The 21,839-nt window shown below is 37.7% G+C and overlaps 1 protein-coding gene across 9 annotated transcripts in view; it reads left to right on the top strand.

The window, feature by feature from the left end:
* NBEA (neurobeachin) overlaps positions 1-6,052 on the top strand; it is a 457,700-nt gene extending 451,648 nt beyond the window's left edge. For all 9 annotated transcript variants that reach the window (XM_033515238.1, XM_019006696.2, XM_015628205.3 and 6 more), the window contains 3 exons: positions 2,693-2,889; positions 3,615-3,766; positions 4,262-6,052. In XM_033515238.1, coding sequence (XP_033371129.1) covers positions 2,693-2,889; positions 3,615-3,766; positions 4,262-4,352 — 440 coding nt within the window. In that variant the 3' untranslated portion in view covers positions 4,353-6,052. The remainder of the gene's footprint in view (positions 1-2,692; positions 2,890-3,614; positions 3,767-4,261) is intronic.
* The last annotated feature ends 15,787 nt before the right edge of the window (positions 6,053-21,839 follow it).

Here is a 21,839-nt window from a genome sequence, read left to right as displayed (position 1 = left end):
ATAATGAGCAGTTGCAGGTTTTCCTGTTATTTATCTATGGAATCCAGAGCACCCAACAATTGCTAACACAAATGTTCAAAATACTTTCCCAAGCCTGCGGCAATATCCTGCACTACTGGTAATCAATGTAAATAAAGCACCAGTCTCAATGAGTGTTTGCTTCATTCTTCCTTACTCTGTTTCTCCTTCCATTTCACTGCTTCTGCCCATCTTCCCCTACTTCTCCTTAATTCCATGCCTACTTTTCTTCCCCCATTGCCCTCTCATTCAGCTTCTTAACTTGTCAAACTGCATGTCTTTTTCTCTTTTCCTTTCCTGTTTGGCTCTACTCTACTCCTACATTTCCACTCTACTCCTACATTCCCATCCAGTGACTTGCTATCTCCATCTATAGAGATGGAGATATATCCATATATATCCATAGATATATCCATATATATCTATGCCTGTTTTAGTCATCCCCTTGGATATCTTTGTAATCATTTTTAAGTTTGCTGCTTCTGAGGGTGAAAAGGATGTGATGCTTGCTCTGCCAGCTTTTGCTCACAGCTGAGCTCCTGGGTTGTTGGTTTTTATACTGTCTTGGAGCATAACATTTATTTTTAAAGCTGAGTGTGAAACTTTTGAGTGAAGCCATTTTTAACAGGAAATCCTAATGGGTCATTAACTCTTGTAATGGCATACTACATAACAGTCATAGGCAAAGTCAAGACATTTTCAAAAGAATGTACAGTGATGCTGGAGCTAAGTCTTTTTATTGCTATTTCTTACCTTTTTAGGCAGATTCATACACTGTGGCTGTCCACCCTTTCCAACTATCTCTGCAAATTTCCTCTTAATATAGATAGAATCTGTACTCAGTTGTCTTCTGATTCAATGACTATTTGCTACTTTGGTAACTTACACATTTTTAGAAGCAAAAGCTGATGGACAACCAAAGATTTTTAAATCAAATAGAGAATATGTCTATAATTGATTGAGAGAAATGGAGGCCCAGTCTGTCTCTTAGTCTTCCCATGCTCCTCCTTTTGCAGCTTTAGACCATATAAAAATGCAGACATAAATAATTTTTTTAAAATTTCTCTTTACCAAGATATGCCTCTTTAAAAGCTTTTTCTTCAGATTGTTAGTTTCAGTCCCTTTGCGGGTTCTGAGACTGCACCTCATGGTAGTGTTGTGTTGCCCTGCCCTCCAGCCTGAGCTCAGCCTGTGCTTCCTGGTGGGCAGCCGTTCCTCTGGAACTGTGATGACACAGGCAGCACTTGAGAACCTACTGAAGCAGGAAGATAGCATATTTAGGACTTCTCTGTGGAAAATCTTGTGAATCAGGTTGATGTTTCTACGCTCTTTCCCAAGAAAACCAAAAAACAGTGGTCAGCCTGTATGCCCTTACAGTCATAAAGGCATCCTAAAGCAGATGTGCCTTTTTGTGCCCATGACCATTCAGCTATGAAGGCATTTTCTTTTGAAAAATCTAACAAGATAATTATTCTAAAGGTGAAGGCATCACTTTTTGCAATATCCTGGCACTTCAGTATTTCCAAAGCTGAAACTCAACAATTTGAGAAAATTAAATATTTCCATTGCAGTGGTATCCCTTGGATGCAGCCAAACTCAGGGTCCCTCTGCATAAGACTTTATGCAAGCACAGATAAAAGCCTGTATCAGAGGGTTCACAGATAAATGAGCTGATGCTGATTTATTCTACCCGGGCAAACCCAGCTGCTGTGTGAATTTTAAAGAACTTAGAAGGACTTAACATGAGATAGCTGAGTATGCCAATATGAATTTACTTTCAGGGTCATGAAACAGTTGTATAAGGAAGAGATTACTGTGCTGTCCAGGATTATCCTGTGATTCATAAAAGAAAACATTTAGAATTTCCTGTGACTCATTACATTTATCAGAGGAGAGACCCTTTTTCTTAGTAAGGATACAGATCTCACTTTCAAAAAAAACTTTTCTCATTGTTCTTGAAATGTAAATAAGCTTAGTTTTGTGTCTTAAAATGTACATTGTAGATTTCATAGCTGTTTGTTTCTTTCATGAGTGCAATAAAAAGACATTAAAATCTCATATTAAAATCTCTCTGGAGCAAATGGATTTATAGTGTGATCTTCTAAAATCTCTTATAGTCCAAGTATCACTGTAACTCTGTGGGCTTTCACATGACTCCCACTGCTGAAACAAATCAGGACTGAAATCTATGCATATCACATGTTCATTGAGGGAGAGGATCTGCAGGAACTGCCATTGTCTATAGGAGAAATATGCAGTAATATGATTACATGCCCTATGGGAGTTGTTCCCACTAGTCACTGATGGGGCCACATCTGTTTAATGTGAATGGGCAGGCTAAAGACAGTTCATGTTGTTGGAGAAAATCACCAAGAGTTAAGCTTCTGAATGCTTGGGAAGAGGAAAGAGTGTTTTAGAAGACAGATCAAGGAAAATTCCTACCAGTCTAAATAAATAATACACTTCTGGGCATATTGTATTTGTTTTCTTAACATGCTAGCTCTTGCATTTCCTTTTCTATTGAGCGTTTTAAATTCCTTAAGTAAACATTGCAGCTTGTTATACCTATGCAACACTAATGTGGTATAAATGTGTTTTATGCATCATTTTTGTGCACAGCCTATATCGTTTGTATGAACAGCAAATAAATTATATATTATGTTTTCATATACAGAAGGTCCTTGCCTAGTACACACAATTACTGGAGACTTGCTGAGAGCCCTGGAAGGAACAGAAAACTGCCTGTACCCTCGCTTAATTTCAGTGTCTAGTGAAGGTCACTGCATCATCTACTATGAACGAGGACGGTTCAGCAATTTCAGCATTAATGGCAAACTCTTAGCTCAGATGGAGATCAATGATTCAACCAGGGTAAATCTAAATGCAACCAAGCATTTGTTGTGTGTTGCCTTTATTTATTAAAATAAATTGGATTTATTTGCCGTATGGTTTAGAGGAAATCATATATGTAAAATTGCTGCCTCATGGTTAAGCCATTCAAACACATACCCTTTTATCACCATCTCCAAATATGAAAATGCACTTCAGCTTTTCCAGAATAAATAAGAACAAATAGTTTATGAGCCCAGAATATTCCCAGAATTTTTCTTTGGAATTAAATTTCAGTGGGAAATATGTCTTTGAAACAAAATGCTCTGAAAAGTCCTCATTCTTCATTTATTAGCCAAGACATGAATTCATGCCTTCGGGGCTCTGCTCTGTCACAAGCACTTGAAGCAGCATTAGGAATGCAGATCGCTGCTCTGCTTTAGGTGGTAGTGATAGCACAGAGTATTGTAGAACAAATTATGGTATGCAGAAATGTGCTGAACTCAAGCATTGGCAGATTCAGTCAAGGAGCTTTTTTGTTATCTATCATGTTTAATACCACAAAATTGTTTTTAAAATTTGATGATGCAAAATTTGTTGGTTTATTTTTGGACTAGGGAGAAAGAGGAGAGAAAGCATTTTGCTTCAAATTTAAAGTGGGCAGGCAGAACATAAGAAATGCTTTTAAGTCAATTCAATTTTTAAAATATTGATCCATTTCCGTAAAAGCTAACTGTGTGCTTAGGATTTTTCTTTTTCTCCTGAAGGCCATCCTCCTGAGCAGTGATGGGCAGAACCTGGTGACAGGAGGAGACAATGGTGTAGTGGAAGTATGGCAAGCCTGTGACTTCAAGCAGCTCTATATTTACCCTGGCTGTGATGCTGGCATAAGAGCTATGGATCTGTCTCATGATCAGAGGTGAATTTGTCATTGATAGTTGTATGTAAATATTAATATTCCAGAAAGAATACATCTCCATGAACTTTTGAGTATATAGTATGGAGTTGTTAACAGGATGCGTAAGAAACAATTACTCCAGTTGTTTTCCTGTTAATTTTTCTGATTCAACACTTATTCTGATACTTGAGTCTCATAATGTAAGCACTTAACATTAAGGTGAGGTCTTATTTCATTGAAGTTAGTAAGCCAGACACACAGCTAGAAAAATATGGCTAAAATTGCATTAAGAACAAAGGAATAGTCAGGTTGGGTCACAGTGCTGTAGCACCTATTAAATGCCTTAAAGCCAATTGCAAAAGTTTGAGACACATTTCTGATTTTCAGCCAAGCTTAAGAACTTCAGACAGTGTAGCAAAAAGTGCCTTGTTCTTTTAGCTTTTTTCTGTCCATGAAAAGCTATAGCTCAAGAAAGCAAAGGGGAATTAACATCAACATCTTTGATATCTTTTTCAGAACTCTGATTACTGGCATGGCTTCTGGCAGCATTGTAGCTTTTAATATAGATTTTAACCGGTGGCATTATGAACATCAGAACAGATACTGAAGCACGGTGAAGAACTGAAAGCCCAGGTAAAGCTGAGAGCACAAGTGCTGCAAAGAAAGGTGTAGTCTCTGGTGGAAAACCACGTCTGCATTGACCTCCGTTGTACATTCCATTACACCCAGCAATAGCTGTACATTGTAGTCAGCAACCATTTTACTTTGTGTGTTTTTTCACAACTGAACACCAGCTGCTGAAAAGCAAGCTTGTATCATGTAAATTATATGAATTAGGAAATGTTTTGGTAATTATTTCATATATCTTTGTTTATTGAGAAAAGGTAGTAGGATGCGCCACAAGAGACTTTTGAAAATTCTGGGGAACCTTGTGTCCAGTTATTTCAATGTTTAGGCTTTGAACCTAACATGCATCCCATCTCCAGCCTCTTTTCAAGCTGAGATTAAAAAAAAATATGTTTGATACTTTGTACATCAGATGCACATCTTAACTTTAAAGGGATACTTTTGTAAAAGTAAAACCTTGTATAAAGAACAAAACTGTTTCTTAATTTTATTGTGGAGTTACAACTTGCATGTACTTTAAACCTGATGTCTTGAAGGAACAGGTGCATTCACACAAATCAGACTGAAGATCTGCCGAAGGGTACAGCTTGTGTTAAAGGGTTGAATTTGGGAGCAAACAGTAATTCTGACATTTTCACCAACACATTTTTCACTTTTTGAATCTAAAGTTTACCCCTCTTAAGTGGAGTTCTGCTCACGAAGCATTTGGATAAAAAGCCATCATTTGCCATATTTATACTTTATACAATAGAAATTAATTTCCTCCCTTTTGAATTTAAAGACTAGACAGAAGGGGAGCAAAGAAGGAAGTTCAGTTTAATGCTTTGTAATGCTTAATGATTCCCAATACAGACAAAGTGCTATACTTCTGGATTATTAACATTTGGCACATAAATCATGGGCAAGAGAGCCCCCACTGATTTTTTTTCCCTAATTTTTAATCTGAGTAGCTTGGTTTATTTGACAGCCTTAGCCTCATCTCAAAGGTGACTGAGGTTGTTCTTTTCAGTTCTTCTGAATATCTCACCTGAAGCCACTCAGACTAAGGAACTTCATCTTTTACAATACTGTAATGATAACTATCAGAATAATTTTCTGCACATTGTACTGATCAAATTACACACCCAGGGGTATATACACTTTAATTCATGTTTCTTCTTTGTATATTTGGTGACTGTATTGTCATAGATGTACATATTGTGTCGGTAGGGCTATGAGGCATGTAACAGGAATGTAATTTTCTCAGAATTTACACTCACTTGCAGTCATTTATTTAAAAAGATAATGGATTCTTTGTATTGGCACTTTGCACCAGGAACATATCATTATTTATTGATGTGATTACTTATTTGTTATCCACCTTGTATTAGTAAGTTTAGCCCTGAATTTCCTTCTTCATTGTTGTTTGTATTTATAAGGTTTGGAAATCATGGGGATCAGCGTAATGATTAAGTTATTCATCACCTGTCTGTAAGCAATATCTTGAGTTTGTAGCTTAGAATTGGGAGACTATTGAACATCTGGAAGACAAGTTCATTTCATCTTGAGATCATGGTGAAATATTTTGGATATATAAATTCCTTAAGCTATTGTAACCATGTTTTATTGCAAAGATGTAAAATATGCCAGATGTGTGTGAGTTGGAAATCAAAAAGAAAAATAAAATATGCAAAGAATTCAGTGATTGTTTTTCATTCCAATGAAACTTTTTTTAAAAGCATTCCCATTATCATTATGAACAAACAATTATTTTTGACAAATTCTTACTTATGTGCTGATTATATGCCAAAAAGTATTCACTTCTGGGTGGTTCTTTTTCCTGGGATCTCAGGGAAAAAACCCCACAGGTTACAGAGTGACCGCTGCAACTCTTTTGATTGTCATGACAGAAGCTTTTAAAGTTACTTTGTTCAGCAGAAGTAAAAAAGTAGTAGAAAAAAATCCCTTTAAGGGATATTTAGGATCCTTGTGAGCAGGAAATAATCTCATGTAATAGATCCCACAGAGAGCAAAGATTTGATGAGAGAAGTTTTGGATATCTCTCAGTATCTGATGACATGGAATAAATTTAATCTTATTTTGGGCACTGGAAGTTACATATCTAGACTACCTGCACAGCATAAGGGAACAGGTGGGATAAGTTACCTTTTGGAAATGCTGAGTACCCTGCAAAGATTACAGCAAGTAAGTGGAAACATGTGGATATCTATATGTCAGATGTGCAATTTAAGGTAGAAATGTTAAGCAAAATACTTTCCTAATAATTAGAAAACTCCCAGAAGTTTTCTAATTCTCAACAGCAGAATAGCAACCAACATTTCAGTTTGTTGCCCTACTTATTTCCTTTAAATTTAGAAGGATTGTTGTTTAAATAATTATCAAAATGAACTAAAGCAAATATTTGAGAACCTTGTTAGAATACTATACATTTTAGCAGATATCTATTTATATCAATCAGCTTTTGAAAGTGTTACAACCTAACTTGATTGTTTTGAAACTGTAGGAGATATGGGGGGAGGAGAGGATTGGTATGTTAATAGTGTCCTGTGAAACAGTTTATTGATATGTCACAACCTCCATTCCATCATTATACAAGTGTCACCTCTAATTATGTATTTTATTCAACAAATTGATTTCAAAATACACCATTTCAATTAAACAAAAAATGGATATTGCTATTATTTTAATTAATACTGCTTTTTCATTAAGTCTCTCAGCATTAAATACAATCGAGTCACAAGTTAGGAGCTTTTGTGGCCATGCAAAGCTGTACATAAGAAATTTGCTATGGGTTACAAGAATAAAAAAAACACTCTCACTCTATAGCATTAATAGGTAGGGACCCAAATAAGTCAGACTCATAAAAAAAGCCAATAATAATAATAATAATAATTTAATGTTACTACTACTACTACTACAGATAATGATAATTGTGCCAAAATATTGAAATTCCTTTGTTTTATTTATTGATTTGTGTTAATTACATTAGTGTACACCCATCTATTTCAGGGCCTTTTATAATAAACCAGCAATACACACAGATCTCCAGTTTATGTCACAAGTCTTTTCCAATGCTTCAGCTGCCCATTTCTGTAACACAGTAAATCTTGCCTTTTTTCTCTCTAGAAATTAGAGCTACTGATCCCAGGGAGTCTCTGAGAGCTGCTTGTGGAACACGAAGCAGCTTTGGCCAAACCAGTAAAATGCAACGAATCTCTCAGCTAAGGGAGATGCGGCTTTCAGGATACAACTGTGCAGCTAAAATACGCCTACGATGTAAATAACGCACGGTTATTGGCTGCCTTTCTGCCAGTTCATCCTCGGTTAAGCACCGTGCTACAAGTCATTGCCTTCCAGGAGAAATGATGCAACAGCTGTGAGGCGTATTCCTCGTCCAGATCCTACCACTGTTGAGGAGAATGCTGCTTTCTCTACATGAGCAATAATAAAATAGAGGCTTCTGCATATTTACCCCAAGGAAAGACTAGTTAGGCTCAATTTACTGGCAAAGCTTTGGATAAATAATGATTATGTTGATAGAGAATCTTGCGGGTTGTGTGTGTAGAGCTAAAAGTGCTGCCAGTGAGCAGCAGTTGTGGAGAATGCTTTTTATAATGCAGTGCATCAAGCCTGCTGACAAGCAAGCAGGATGAAGCAAGCCTCGTGCTCCCAGGGATAAAAGCATTTGAAGCAGACACAAGGAGCGAAGGGCTGACTTATGACAACAGCAAGAGAACCACCTCCTGATACAAGATGTTTAGTGCATATGAATATTTAATTTGGATCCTTAAAGCTGGAGTTTATGCTTACAATTTTCAAGGGCTTTACTGTGGATTTATTTAGGCTTTGGGGTGTGTGTGTGTGTGTGTGTGTGTGTGTGTGTTTCTTGCAAACTCTAAAAATGCACAGACTAAAGCTGGTATTTAAAGGAGGAAAAAAGTACTGGACATTTATATGTCTATGTAATATGGTACAGTTTATAGACTCCCTAGCCTAGTGATTAATTTTGCAAAATTTACAGTTAAATTTCAATATCTGAAACCGGTAAGAAAAACAAGTCTGGTGATTGCTTTCTTATAAAGTTTATAAACTGTGGCCATATAATTAGTTTAAATAAGGATTTACATAGATGAAAATCTGCCAAACAGCTGACTTGGTTTATGGGTCTTTCCATGGTGAACAACCACATTTTGGACACTGGAAACAACTACATTTTTAGATACTGACATGGCAGTGACTCAGTCCTTCATCAAAAGAGTTATTAATTGGATGGCTTTCATGTAATCATTGTTATTCTTTTTACACATTTGAAAACTCATCAAAACTATCAAGTCTATCTATCTTTCACTAATTATTGTGATAGTAAATAATCTTATTATTTTAATTAATCCACAAATTACTTGTAAAGTACTATTTTCCATAGGATGATGTCACAGTGAAGACTCATAATTTGTTTCATTTTTCCTATTACTATATTGGCCAGGATTTTTAATTTTAATCAGGTTTCTTTTTTTAAAAAGGAACGAATTGATAACTCAGAAGATACCTCATCCATACCCTTTAAACTCTTTGGGGTAAATTACAGAAGGCTCTGCCATGAGACATTTTACATTAGCTGAACATTTAACCTCAAGCACACAGAAGTTAAGTAGTCCCTATTATTTAATTTATATTTTTCATGGAGGGATAGGTGACACATATAGTATTTTCATCAGGAACTTGTAGAATAATACAGTTCCACCTTTAAAGTCCCTCAGGTAGTTTATTTGCCTTGTGTAACATCCCCAGCTAGAGGAATTTCTACAAAGTCCTCAGCTCATTTCAGAGGACCAAAGTGACACCAACCAGTGGTCAGAGTGGGCTCAGTTTGTTCTGGACTCAAACCACTTATGTCCTTCTCTGGTGTGGGTAATTTGCCAATGGATGTGAGTTAGCTTGACTGATTAATGAAACTGGGTATTGTATCAGATGGGCTGGAATTCCTGAAACAACGGCAAATATGTTACATGGACTGATTTCATGTTTTCATCCCAGACATACTCAGTTTCCAGGTCAAAATGAGGAGGATTCCCTCTGCTGTCTCAGCCTCCACACCCCAAGTTTCAGGTGGAACCACAGCGCACATCCCCAGCAGCAGCAGTGCTGCCGGGCCAGGCGAGGTGCTGGGTTACACCTGTGCTGGGGACAGCCTCAGGGGATGCTGGGGGACACAGAGGTGTAATTCTGGCTGGGCTGGGCTGGTGTTGCTGTCTGAAGCCATCACACCATCCTGTTGCTGATGTGTAGGAGGCTATCTAGGTGTGGCACCAATGGCCCTCGTGAGTGGGGGCTGAGGGAAGAGGGTCCTGAGTTAAATCCTGTTCCTACTGACACCCTCTCTCCTCCTTCAGATTTATCTGCTTATTAATCCCATACAAATCCAGCCAATAGCATGAGAAAGTAGGGGAAGAGGAGCCTGGGCTTCAAACCCCTCCTCTGAGAAAGCCATGTTCTCACTCAAGGCAGGAGGAGAACAGCATTTTTGAGCATATGATGGGGATTTAATACAATTTCATATTAAAGCGTGTTCCTTGTGCACTGGACACTTCCTGAAGCTGCCAGGGGCAGGAGAGGGACAACACCTACAGTTGACCTAAACCCTCATTTGCAACTGGACCTTGTTGGACTAAGGTATTTATGTGTGTTCTGGTACAGGCTGGCATTTCAACTGTGCATTGCAGTAAATGATACAAAACAGCTTTCATGGATTTACAGGCAGGTAGCTAGCCTAACTCACAGGAAGACTCACAGGAAGGTAATGTCCAGTACTGGTTGACTGAAAAACATATTATTGGAGAGAAAACCATGAAGATATAAAGGGCAGTAGTATAAATGTCACAACAGATGAATATACAGCAACATTTTAGACAGAAGAAATTTTATTCCAAAACCCAGAATATATCTTCCAGTTTAATGAGTATCCTAAGTTCCAGTGACGATGTATACTGACTGCAGATCTTTTGCATATGTTCTGGGCTTGTCCAGAGTGACACACAGTTGGCAACAGATGATAATTAGCAAATGCATACAATCCTTTTGCAGCCTAGAATAACTCATTTGCAAGACTGGTTTAGGAGGTACTGTGGTTGCTCTTGTCAAACATTCTCTTCTCAGTGAACTTTAGAATACTTCACCTTAAATTTTTCAGTCAAATATTGATCTCAATGGCTTTTGACATTTGGACAGAGGAGATTTTATGAAAAACTTGGATTTTGAAATGCATCTCATACAGTCTTAAATAATGAGTTCAACATAATGTGGTAATACCTGTAGCAAGTATTTTCTGTGATAAAGTAGATCTTCTCTAAGCATGGAAAAACATTGTAAAAGAAAAAGTAATTTTTATATGTAAAGCCATTTCTGAGAAGACTCTGGAACTTACAGGGGATTTTATACTAATACCTTCTCTTTATGTACAGAGAACAGCTAAATAAGATTTAGAACAACAGAAAAAAAAGCAGGTTTCATAAGCAATTATTTTTTACCATCTACCACTTATCCATTTGTGTGCTATTGAGGATTCTTCAGTCATTTAGGTATAAGTTGCTATGTGCAAACTACATCTAAATGTGCAAAGTATATCAAACACAGGATCCTCACTGTTCTGTATTCTCTAACAGTATTCAACCAAGGACAACAGCCAATTTTAGCTCAAAACCATGTTTTTGGTGAAACAACTTTCAACCTCAAGCACATCTGAAATTTTTCCTTTCTTTCTTTACACATTTTGTGCAATCTTACTTTCAAAATATTTATTATATTTATATATAAAATATATTATATAATATATAAATATTATATATTTATAATATTTATTATAGCTATTATATAATTCTGAAAAACAGAAGCAAATAAGCTCTGCTACATCCTAAGGTTATTATTGTTCAAAATAGCTGTTACTAGAGAGGCTATTGGACCTAATAGGTGTAACCCAAACTTTAGAAACAAAAATAAAACCACATAAAATTATTTTTCTATTTGCATAGTTTGTCTAGATGTGGCAAGCCATGTGTACTATTAAAAATACTTAGCTGATGGCCTCTATTTTTGTTAGTCATACACTCAGAGCTGCAAATATGAAGCTGTGCTTCATATAAAAATTTTTATTAAGTAGGTAAGTTTACATGCCACAAATATAAACTACTTCTTTTAGCCAAGTTCACTCAAAAGTTGTAAGATCAGTAAACCTGAAAAGCCCTGTGCAGTCTTACTGATTTTATTGCAGAAGTGCAGGAGTTATCAAATAGTGCAAATTTTTCAAGAAGCTTTTCTTTCAGGATTTTTTAAAAATTTTTTCAAGGTGATGGATAATTAAGAAGAGCAAACTCTTAAGTCAGCAAACTAGGATTTTCAGGCAGCAGGTGGATAGTTTATATAGCTCCGATTTTCAAAAGACCTTCCTGGTAATGCTAGATGTGCCAACAGGGCTGGCCAGCAATTGGATCATATGAGGCAGAAAACAAACGTGGAGAACTGCAAGCACACAGCAAGGTGCTTCAACAATCCTATTTTCTCATGGGATAATAAGAATGGACAACTCATTCCTTGGCATGGCTTTCCAAGGCTTTGATAAAAGCACCGTATTGTCCTCTTCTCAAAGGAAAGACATCAAGTTGGCCTGAAGAATTCATACAAATCACTGCTGTTCAACATTCTGTTCCCTGAAGTAGGAATATCCAGATGAAAGGAACTGGGAGCAGCACCACCATCATCTGAGTAACGCAAGTGCTCCCAGCTTCCTAACAAGTAAAGCCATGTTGCTGACAAGCACCCTATTAGCTCTGTCTTTCAAAGCCTTATCTAAGGAGACTGCTGTGAAATCAGGGAAGAAAATAAGAATTCAGCTGTCATAACAGCCTGAGTGAATCACCTGGCTGAACTTTCTATCTTCAGAAACCAGTCACTGTAACCGAGAAGTGGATCTGGAGAGCCCACCTTCATGCCGGTTCCAGCTGATAAGTTGAAAGTGACACTTGGTGGTTAGGCTAAATGCTTCTCAGAAAGCCCATATCTGAATTAAGGGAAGACCAGATGCATTCCTTGATTTCACAAACAAGTTCACTTTTCCTTATCTATCCACTACACTAAAAATCAATGTGTAACTGAGAATGCAATGGCTAAAAGGACTCAAGACACTTATTACACAAGACACTTAAGCTCAGTGTTATTTATGGTAGAAAATTACACTTGCTTACAAGGTAGTTGCAATAAAAGGTTTCTTGAAAATTCAAGCTTGTTTTATATGTTTAAAAAAGTTATCATCACACAAATCTTATGCAAAAGAAGACTGACAGGTATTTAGATACAAAAGAGAGACATTTTGAATTGACTTTACCACTACTAAATCTAGTTTACAGCGCTACACTGGCTTATAAGCCTGGTTAAATTCCAGAGGAACACACTTCATGGCAACATTTATCTGTATATCACACTTGACACTTAATTTATCATAGTTTTCTCTGGGTCTTCCAGCAGAGAGGACAACTAGGCTGAAGTCTGAATTTCTAACAAAAGTCTGGTGTGACCCCTACGAATTAAATCATATAATCATTAGCATTTGAAGTGTACCATGTTGTAAAAACACCTCCTGACGACAGAAACTCAAAGCTTGCTGATTCCTGTTTGGTGTGTTCCCAAATGAACTGATTCTCATTGCATGAGTTCGTGTCTTTGAGCTGCTTACCAACACACAGGTAGGTTTCAAGTCCCTAGGATGAGACCTGCTCTGCATGGAAAGGCACCTGCAAAATCCAGGATATTTTTCACCCAATGCTTCAGTTGTCCAAGATCAGATAATCAAATCTGTACAGGCCACCAAAGGGTGCCTTTATTGCAAATGGAAATGTGTAAACAGGCACCCGTGGAGAGGGAGCCATTTGAGCTATTGAGATACCTGACTTACGTGTCTAAGATGCTAATGAGAGAAATCTTTCTGTGGTAGTCCATACTTATTTCTCTCCACCTGTAGCAAATACAGCCTGGGGTGACTGGCTCAGAAGGAAATACCTCATATCTATAGAATTTAATGCATTATAAACCAATGTTGTTCATCCAGTCCCTCCCTTCCATTTGATCCTGACAAATTTGGACTCTCCCTGCCCCGCAGGTATGGCTTCGTCTCCCACCTGTCAGGTAAAGTGAATCAGGAAGTAGAAAGAGATACCTTCTTCCCCTTTTTTTGTACCCCGCTGTCTTCATTCTTGATTAGATCAGTTCCTTGGATGTATTAAAGTTTAGTCACTCTGTCCAACCATCACCTCTGAGAGCTGTGTTACAGCTATCACCCCGAATAATGTTGAAGGGGATAATGTGTAGAAAGGGGGAAAGTGAAATAGAGGAGGAATACAAAGGACCTCAGGAGTGGGAGAGGCTACAAAACCTGGCATGTTCTGCTGAGAATGGGTTGTCCCTGGGGAAGGCAACCTGAGGCACTGGTTGTGTACAAAGTAATACATCCAGGGAGCATCTACTTCAAGTCAGGTAAATACAGGGAGAGGGAGTTTTCAGGCTGGATCTTGGCAATGGTAGTTTCAGCATGATTTTCTGTCTCCCGTGGTCCTAAGTGCCTGTAACTGTGATTTCTGTTTGTATGCTGGTGAATATTTGGATTTGCATTTTACTGTATCCTGATTTGAATCAAAGGCGATTTCCTACAACCTGCCTGCAACAAAGAATCCCTTACTGGAATACAGCAAATTCAAACTGCAAGATGAGGGCTACAGGATAAGTGCTAAATTCGCCAAAATCCGACGGAAGGTACACAGAGAGCTCAGCAGCCCTCTGTAAAAGGTGAGCAAATGAGAATATGTTCTGGAGATCTGGTGAAGAAGTGACTCCTAGATACAGGTAATAGTCAGAAAAATTCCCTTGTGTTTGAGGACCATGCTTGGACCCAGAGATGTGTCCTTAGCTTAAGCAATTTCTGATAATACAAAACTAAGTGAAGGTCACATTGAGGAGTGAATGTGTTGAGGAGTGGCAACAGCAGAGGTTTGCAGCCAGACCTATAACCTGGGAAAAGGCAGGGTAAAGTGGAAAGGAGAGAAGCCTCAGCATGTTCCAAAAGGTCCCTGATCTAAAGATAGCATGCTTATCAAAGGACAAAAAGTGAAAATACAGCACCATGCCCTAATGAGAAGTCTGAAAATATCATATATTTTCTGTATTTTGTAAATAATTTTTGTAAATATTTTGTAAATGCCTTTTAAGCTCAATTGGCTAATCAATCATACAGCTCTTAGAATATCCCAGTTTCTGTTCCTTAACTGTGGAGCACAGATGCAGCAAAGAGTTAGAGAGAAAGCAGAATTAATTTGCTAAATAATTTAACTGAGCAGGGTAAGTTAAGTAGGCTCCCACAAAATGAAATTCATTATAGCAAGTGGGCCTTACAGGTAACACAAACACCTGCCTGAAATACCTGAGAATCTCCACAGAGAAAATTTCAGAATGTCCCATGAAACTGTAAAAATTGTTTTGTGTAAACTGTTGTACATTTTATTTGTTAGATTGTGTTTATTTTATTGTTGGGGGACAGAAAACTGGTTATTAAAAACATTTGATTTCAGTCCAATGTTTTTTATAATTTTACTTTGTCAACAGATGGGGGGATATATTCCAAACACATAATGGGTTTATTACTTTTCAAATGCAACTGCTGCCAAATCTCTAACATTAGAGTCTTCTCTCAGCTGTAGCATTGTGAACAACAGGATAATTATATTGAGATTCACAAATGTTTATGACATTTGAAATGAGAAAAAAATTATTTATAATTAGTATATTTGCATTAGGGTGTAGGTGTTGTAATAATTCAACAAGTATTGTCATCAAAGTAGAATGGTTTGGTGATAGTATTAGTCACAATGAGCTTCAAAAATGGCTGTCAACATTTGTTCTTAGTCAACTCTGATACAGAACTGTATAAAAGACCAAACGCATTATATCACAATTTCTAAGGTTGGCTTGAATTATACTACTGACATTTTATTATATATATTGTGTTGACCAGCTTTAAAAAAATTTATGTAGTGTTTGTTTTGGAATGGAGGTAATTTCTGTGGTTATGGATTAGTAGTGCAGCTTGGCTTTTCCCACTCTGTGTTACCCCAGGCTATAGCCAGAGAATAATTTCTGTTTGATATTGCCAACTTGGAATTTATAGGTGCACAGCTCAAACCACCAGTTGCCAGAGGCACTCATAAACCCTTCTTCCTAGCACAAACTATCAATATATAACCTGATCAGGACCATGCTCTGAAAATAATGGCTCTTTGTTTCCTTCCAGCTGCAAAGCGCCATTGCCGGCCACGCAGGATTTGGGTAAGAGGAAAGCAGTGATAGTTACTGTTCTCTGACAGATGCCTCAGCAATTTCAACCTGCTGATATTCAGTGGAACAAAATAGCCCTACTTGGAGCCATTCTACAGAGAAAATCTGGCCAAAACTCGCATTTGGTCTGAATGAGAACAGACTCAGTAGCCCGTTGTCTAACATGGAACTCTGAAGTGGAGGAGAGGTGAGTGCGAAGGTCCTCCTCCTCTCCTTCCTCCTCTGTTCAGTCCAGACATTTCTGGCAAAGTGGAATTTCTTCTACAAATCAGAAATTTTCAGGAATCTGACAAGTCTAGAAGAAACATCTTTTCATGTAGCAATTTTATCAGAGAAAAGAAGCTCAGAGTTGTGTCTGTAAGGCGCAGATATGAGACATGAAGGAGTCCTTAATCCAGAGCATTTTTTAAATGTCAAGAGCACTTTGAGGAAGACTGAGCAGGATCTGATGCCTGGGCAGGTAGTAAACAGACTCAGGCATGGAAAGAGTTCACCCTTCATCAAAAATGTTCAAAAGAGGATTTTATTACATTCCAGTGGTAACAATAAGCCTCTCCTAAACCACAGGAGTTATTATCAAAAAAAAATATTCAAGTATCCATTCTTTATTCATATCTGCCATGGGAAGACCTTTGCAACATCAATGAAAGCTCAAGTAGGCTACAAAATTTATGCTGTATGGAGAGGAGGTTTTTAATAAAGGCATAAAAGGAGAATGGATGCTAAGCATGACAAACATCTGCACAAGAACAAAGCAGGTGAAAACCATCTTCATCTGCCCAGGTCTACAAATGCTGTGTGTGCCCTTCCTGCCACAGAAACAGGACACTATAGGCTCAGCTTTCACCATCTCCAAAGACTTAGCCAAAAATGTGGAAGAGTTGAAAAATACATCAGATTGTATAATTTAGGAGATCATAAAACCAGTAGGAGAGTTTGAAAATTATTTCGATTTATGAGCTGATGGAAATTACTTAGACATCCACATGGTCAGAATCTCTTCCATGAAGTCAAACTGCTTAAAGATCAAAGTATTTGTGTCAACATTATCAGCAGGCATAAAAAAATTTAAAAAATAAAAAAAATAAAATTTAAAAAAAGAAGCCATGACATACAACAGATGCTCCTTTGTCTGCCCTCAAACTGTCAAGAGTTAGCAACTTTCAGTGCTATTGGGCAGGGCACAAGCAACATACACATGAAATAAGGACATGTAATATGGACCTGGGGAAAGGAGAAACAAGCCTTTGTGTGGAACACCAAAAATGGGAAGAATTGCACACACCTTTGCTGACTTTTGTTCTTCATATTTATAATTTGCATGCTACACATGCCATTGTATGTAGAAGCTCTGAACATTGGGAAGTTTGCACATTTCCAGCAGGAGTGGTGCTTGATAACCATGACTAAACTAATGCAGAAAATGAAATTAACTACTGATGTGCCTACATATGATATTATATATCAGGTAATGAGGCTCCCACAAATTAGAGTGTTGGATATGACTCTCTGGAACTTCAGAGCTGTCACTTCAAGGTGTAATCTTCATTGTGGCTGTTCATTCTTTCATGTTTTGACCTGATGGTTCACGAAATAAGGATAAATTTGAGGGATATTAACAATCCATAATAAATTCTGTACCAATCTATATTTAATATGAACCCAATTCACTCTTTCATATTTTTTTTAATTTAGAAGTAATGGGATTTCTGAAAGTTGTTATTTCATATACAAGGTTTACCTTATAACAAAACCCAAAAACTGTTTTGCAGAAATCTTGTGTATAGAACTAAGCTTGCTGACAAGCAGGTAAACATTGCTGTTACGGTCCACAGGTGATGGGGCTCCAGTGATTCCAATGGAAAGACAAATGCTCTTATCCTGAGAAAACCTCTCTCAAACACTTCTGCCCCAGAAAGACTTTAACCCTTCACAAAGCTGCAGCCTTCTACTTGTAAGCCTCCCTCATTAAATTCTTTCCCTTAAATATTTCTCAGCTCACTCTCAACACTCTCTTTTATTTTACAGGGCAATCTAATGTGAGCAAGATGTTCAGTATGTCTGAGCTGAGGCAGGACCAAAGTGAAAGCCACAGTGAGCTCAGTTGAAAGCAGGGAAAGAAGGATATTTAAAGAAATGCTCAGCAAACAAAATCTCCTCCAGGAGATTCATCACCTGTAACAGATCTCCAGATGGAGAGGAATCCCCCTTCTCCTCTTATGGAAAGACTGGCTACCAGAGGATCCAGCTTTACTACAGTAAAAAACCGCAAATCCTTCCCTCTGACCATGGACATTACCTGGTTGCACAAGATCTGCTTGCAGGGTCAAGAACCACACATTTTCCTTCTGAATCATGATGTACATTGCAATGTGTCTTCCAGGATTTTTTCTGATGTCCCTTCCCAGATGATGATGGGAATGGGTCTGCCTCCCATGCACCCACTGAGGTCATGGCCAGTTTCATTGTTCCCAGAGAAAGCAGCTGCTGAGGGAGAAAGATAATGGGGATTGCTCCCAAAGCCCAAAGCCAGCTCAGAACACAGAAGAAACATTTTGAAGTACAATCTGAAGCAGTATCCTATAATATAGATTTAATGGAAGAATTGCTCTCTAGATCTGAACAGTTTTACCTCAGCTTCCCTGGGGATGAACCTTAACTCGTTGTTGTTTTTTTTTTTACAGAGCTGTCCTTTCAAACAGCAGAGAGGGAAAAGCCATTGCCATTTACCTTTGTGCTCACTCAGTTTTTTGTCTGGGGGAGACATGTAACAGCCTTACACAAAACAGCCTATTTTCAGCTGGTTCAGGCATGGTTATATGGGCTGCAGCTGCATTTACAATTTCCATTCACACACACCCTCCAAGAATCATTCTTCACATTACTGTGTTACTTCTTCACACTGACAGTACTTTGCAGTACAGGGCCACCTTCAACATAAAAACTGTAAAGTACTCTACAATACCAGGCTGCTTATGAATTAAGTCTTGCTTGCACTGGCAAGCAATTCCTGCAGTGAATTAAATCCCTCTTCCAAGCCCCTAAATAAATTCATGAGACTACAGAAATCATCTTGAAAGATATGTGGGACTTCTTGTATCCCTAGTCCTATGTCTCCCCTCACAGATGTATGCAGTGTTGACTATTGCCTGTATTAAGACAAAGTATATTTAGTAGGCCCAAAGCTGTACAAATTTTTTAAGCAGCCTGGCTCTGTGTCACTGTGTGAAGAAACTGTTCTACACAGGCAGTAGTTCACAGTTATTGCTTGGTTCTTTGCTTTCAGTTTTTATGTTAAAAAAAAAAAAAAAAAAGCTTCTCTGTAAAACTTGGGATGCAATAAAAATGAAGATGAAGGAAACAAAGGATTTTTCAAATGGTGAAACCAGTCAGGCCCCTGATTAATGGGAAAAATCCCAGCAGAATTGAATTCTTTGATTCTCACATTTCTCTATTAAGAGAGACTTCCCAGGAAGCTCATTCTCACATCAGCAGTGTACCCGATATCCAGGGAGTAAATGAGCAGGAACTCACTGCAGTGCCAGACTTCTATCAGCCATTAGAGCAGCAAAAATTTACAGCATGAGGCTGTGTAATAAACCATACTTATGGTGATAAATCAATTCTCAGAAGAGAGAGAAGAATGTGCTCCTATGGCTGATATTGTTAAAGCACAGGAGAGGACACCAAAGAAAAGAGCCTTGTGCAAAATGTAAACATACCATGATGGAGCTGCTGTGTGAGCTCTGCCAATTCACAAAGCATTTTCCTGCATTGTCTGTCTTTTGAGTATGATATTTCCTTTTCTCTCAAGTATTAATGCATGTGAAGGGTTCTGGCATTCTTAGGTAGGAGGTGCTGCAGAAGCAGAGGTTTGCAATAATTTTCTGAATAGGCAAAAATGCTTAAAAAGCATTTCAGTGTTTTACAGGACTGGAACAGGGCTGGTGAGAAATACACATTTCTGGGGGGAAGCATAATAATTATGTTTTAATGCAGAATGGTCTAAAGGTGGAAAGAGCACAATGTGACTCCTTTCAAGTTATGTGATAAGCTGGAACCACACATCTGCAAGAGACTTAACAGGAATAAAGTAAGCATCCTGATAACAGATCTTAATCAACTATCATGTCCTCACCAGCACATTCTACTCTCCTTAAAAAGGGAGGGGAAGAAATAATCTTAATTAGGACCAACATTTCAGGCACATATTAGAGAAGCTTTACAGCAAGCAACAAAACCAGTTTTTGTCACTGGTGAAAATGCAGATCTCATTTACCAGATATGCAAGACACAAATCTGAATAGTGGGAAATATCTGTTTAATATCTTCAAACATCTGTTTTTTAGCAACAGATCAATCAAGAAACAGAAGGTGAATGGAAAGAATATGCTGTGACCTATTTATCCTTGGGAATAGACAATGGGGCAAGAAGCAGAAGGTGCTCAGGTGTGACTCAGTTTGCACAACTCAGATGCCACATTCACTGCAAAGATAATTGCCCTCGGTTCCTTTTACTGACAAAGGACATAAACAAGAGCTTCAAGACCACAATTCCTCTTGTTCTAAGGCAAACACTTAAAATAGATATCTGCTGGTTTAAAATGCTTGTTTGCCTCTTTTCTATAGAGTTCAGAATTATTAACTTGATAAGCAGAGACAGTTTAAGGTGGTATGAGGAATCTCCTCCTGAAATTCATACCAATATGAATTTTCTCTTCCAGATGTCCTGCCACAATAGGACCTGTCTCAATGCCATGGTAATTCTTTACAGAAATGAAGAGGTCAGGAATAACCTCATCTATCTAAAGAAAGGACATTTGAGAATGATGCTTTGACCTCAGAATAGTTTTACACATTTCCATGTATTATTATTTCCATGCTCCTGTTCCAAGCATAAGCCAAAATTTATTGCGAAAATGGTCTTTTGCATTTTGCACCCAGCTGTTCACACACCTGCATGAAAGCCTCTGCTTTGCATCTGAATTCTAAGTGCATCTGAAACCCTAAGGGATCTGAAATTTGGAAATGGCTGTTGTAAAAAAAACATCCCTGAGAAGACTGCAAACTTCCTTGCAATGCTAGTTATGAAACAGTTCTTGCTTAACAATGGAATTAACAAAACTTGCTGGTATTTTGGCAATCTCTAAAATTTTCAGATTCAAAAATGGGACTGAGTATATAATAACAAGCAAGTCATTGGCCAGGTCTGGAAAGCATATTGCTTCCTGCTGTTGATAAAATGCAACATCACCTTAGGAGAAGGATTGCATGAACTAAATATTTTTTACAAGAGATAGCAAGACAGGACCATGAAGCTTAGTGACATTAAATGCTAACATAATATAAATATTTAACAACCTCAGCTTCCAAGAAAATTCAGTCCACATGAAACATAAATTAGGATAGTGTATCATGAGCCTATTCCAGTATTAGCATTAATGAGATCTAAACTGGCCAGCCAAAGCCAAAATAACAAAATAGTTGCTAGAAAACAGCGGCTAATCTATCTGCCATGCTGTCTTCAGCTTGTCTTATGAAGGTCTGAGTCCAAGCTGCAGTCAGTGATACTTACCCTAAAGTCAGAGAAGATTAGTAAGTCAGGTGTCCTAGTCCACTGTACTGGGCTGAAAGATAAAGTGGAATTCATTTAATCTGTTAATCAGGATTCTAACATTCAAATGCCCTATCCTGAAGCTTTTTCTAGCTGACATTGAGTTGAATGATAAAGTTAATATCAGTTGACAGTTTGCCAGAAGCCATTAATATAAACTCTCAGTTTTGTTTCAGGGCTTGTTAATTTTGTTGTGGCCTTAAAAGACGAAGAATCCAAGTAAAAACCCACCATGTTCCCTATTCTTTCTTTTTTTTCTTTTACTGAAATTTTCTCTTCACACTTTTTTTTTTTTAAAGGAGCAAAAATGAAACTAGATCTTTATTTATTCAATACTCTGTACTGTTCCTGGATTTATTTTTGAAAGTTGGTAAACTCCTTCCAATTTAAATTGATTAAATAGGTACAGCTGAGTAAATGGGCAGAGTTAGGCTGTAAGTTGTATGTTTTCACTTTTAAATTACGTGTAGAAGAACACAGAGT

The sequence above is a fragment of the Parus major genome, chromosome 1, assembly GCF_001522545.3.
Source record: "Parus major isolate Abel chromosome 1, Parus_major1.1, whole genome shotgun sequence".
Taxonomy (NCBI): domain Eukaryota; kingdom Metazoa; phylum Chordata; class Aves; order Passeriformes; family Paridae; genus Parus; species Parus major.
This window is presented reverse-complemented; position numbering and strand designations above follow the sequence as displayed.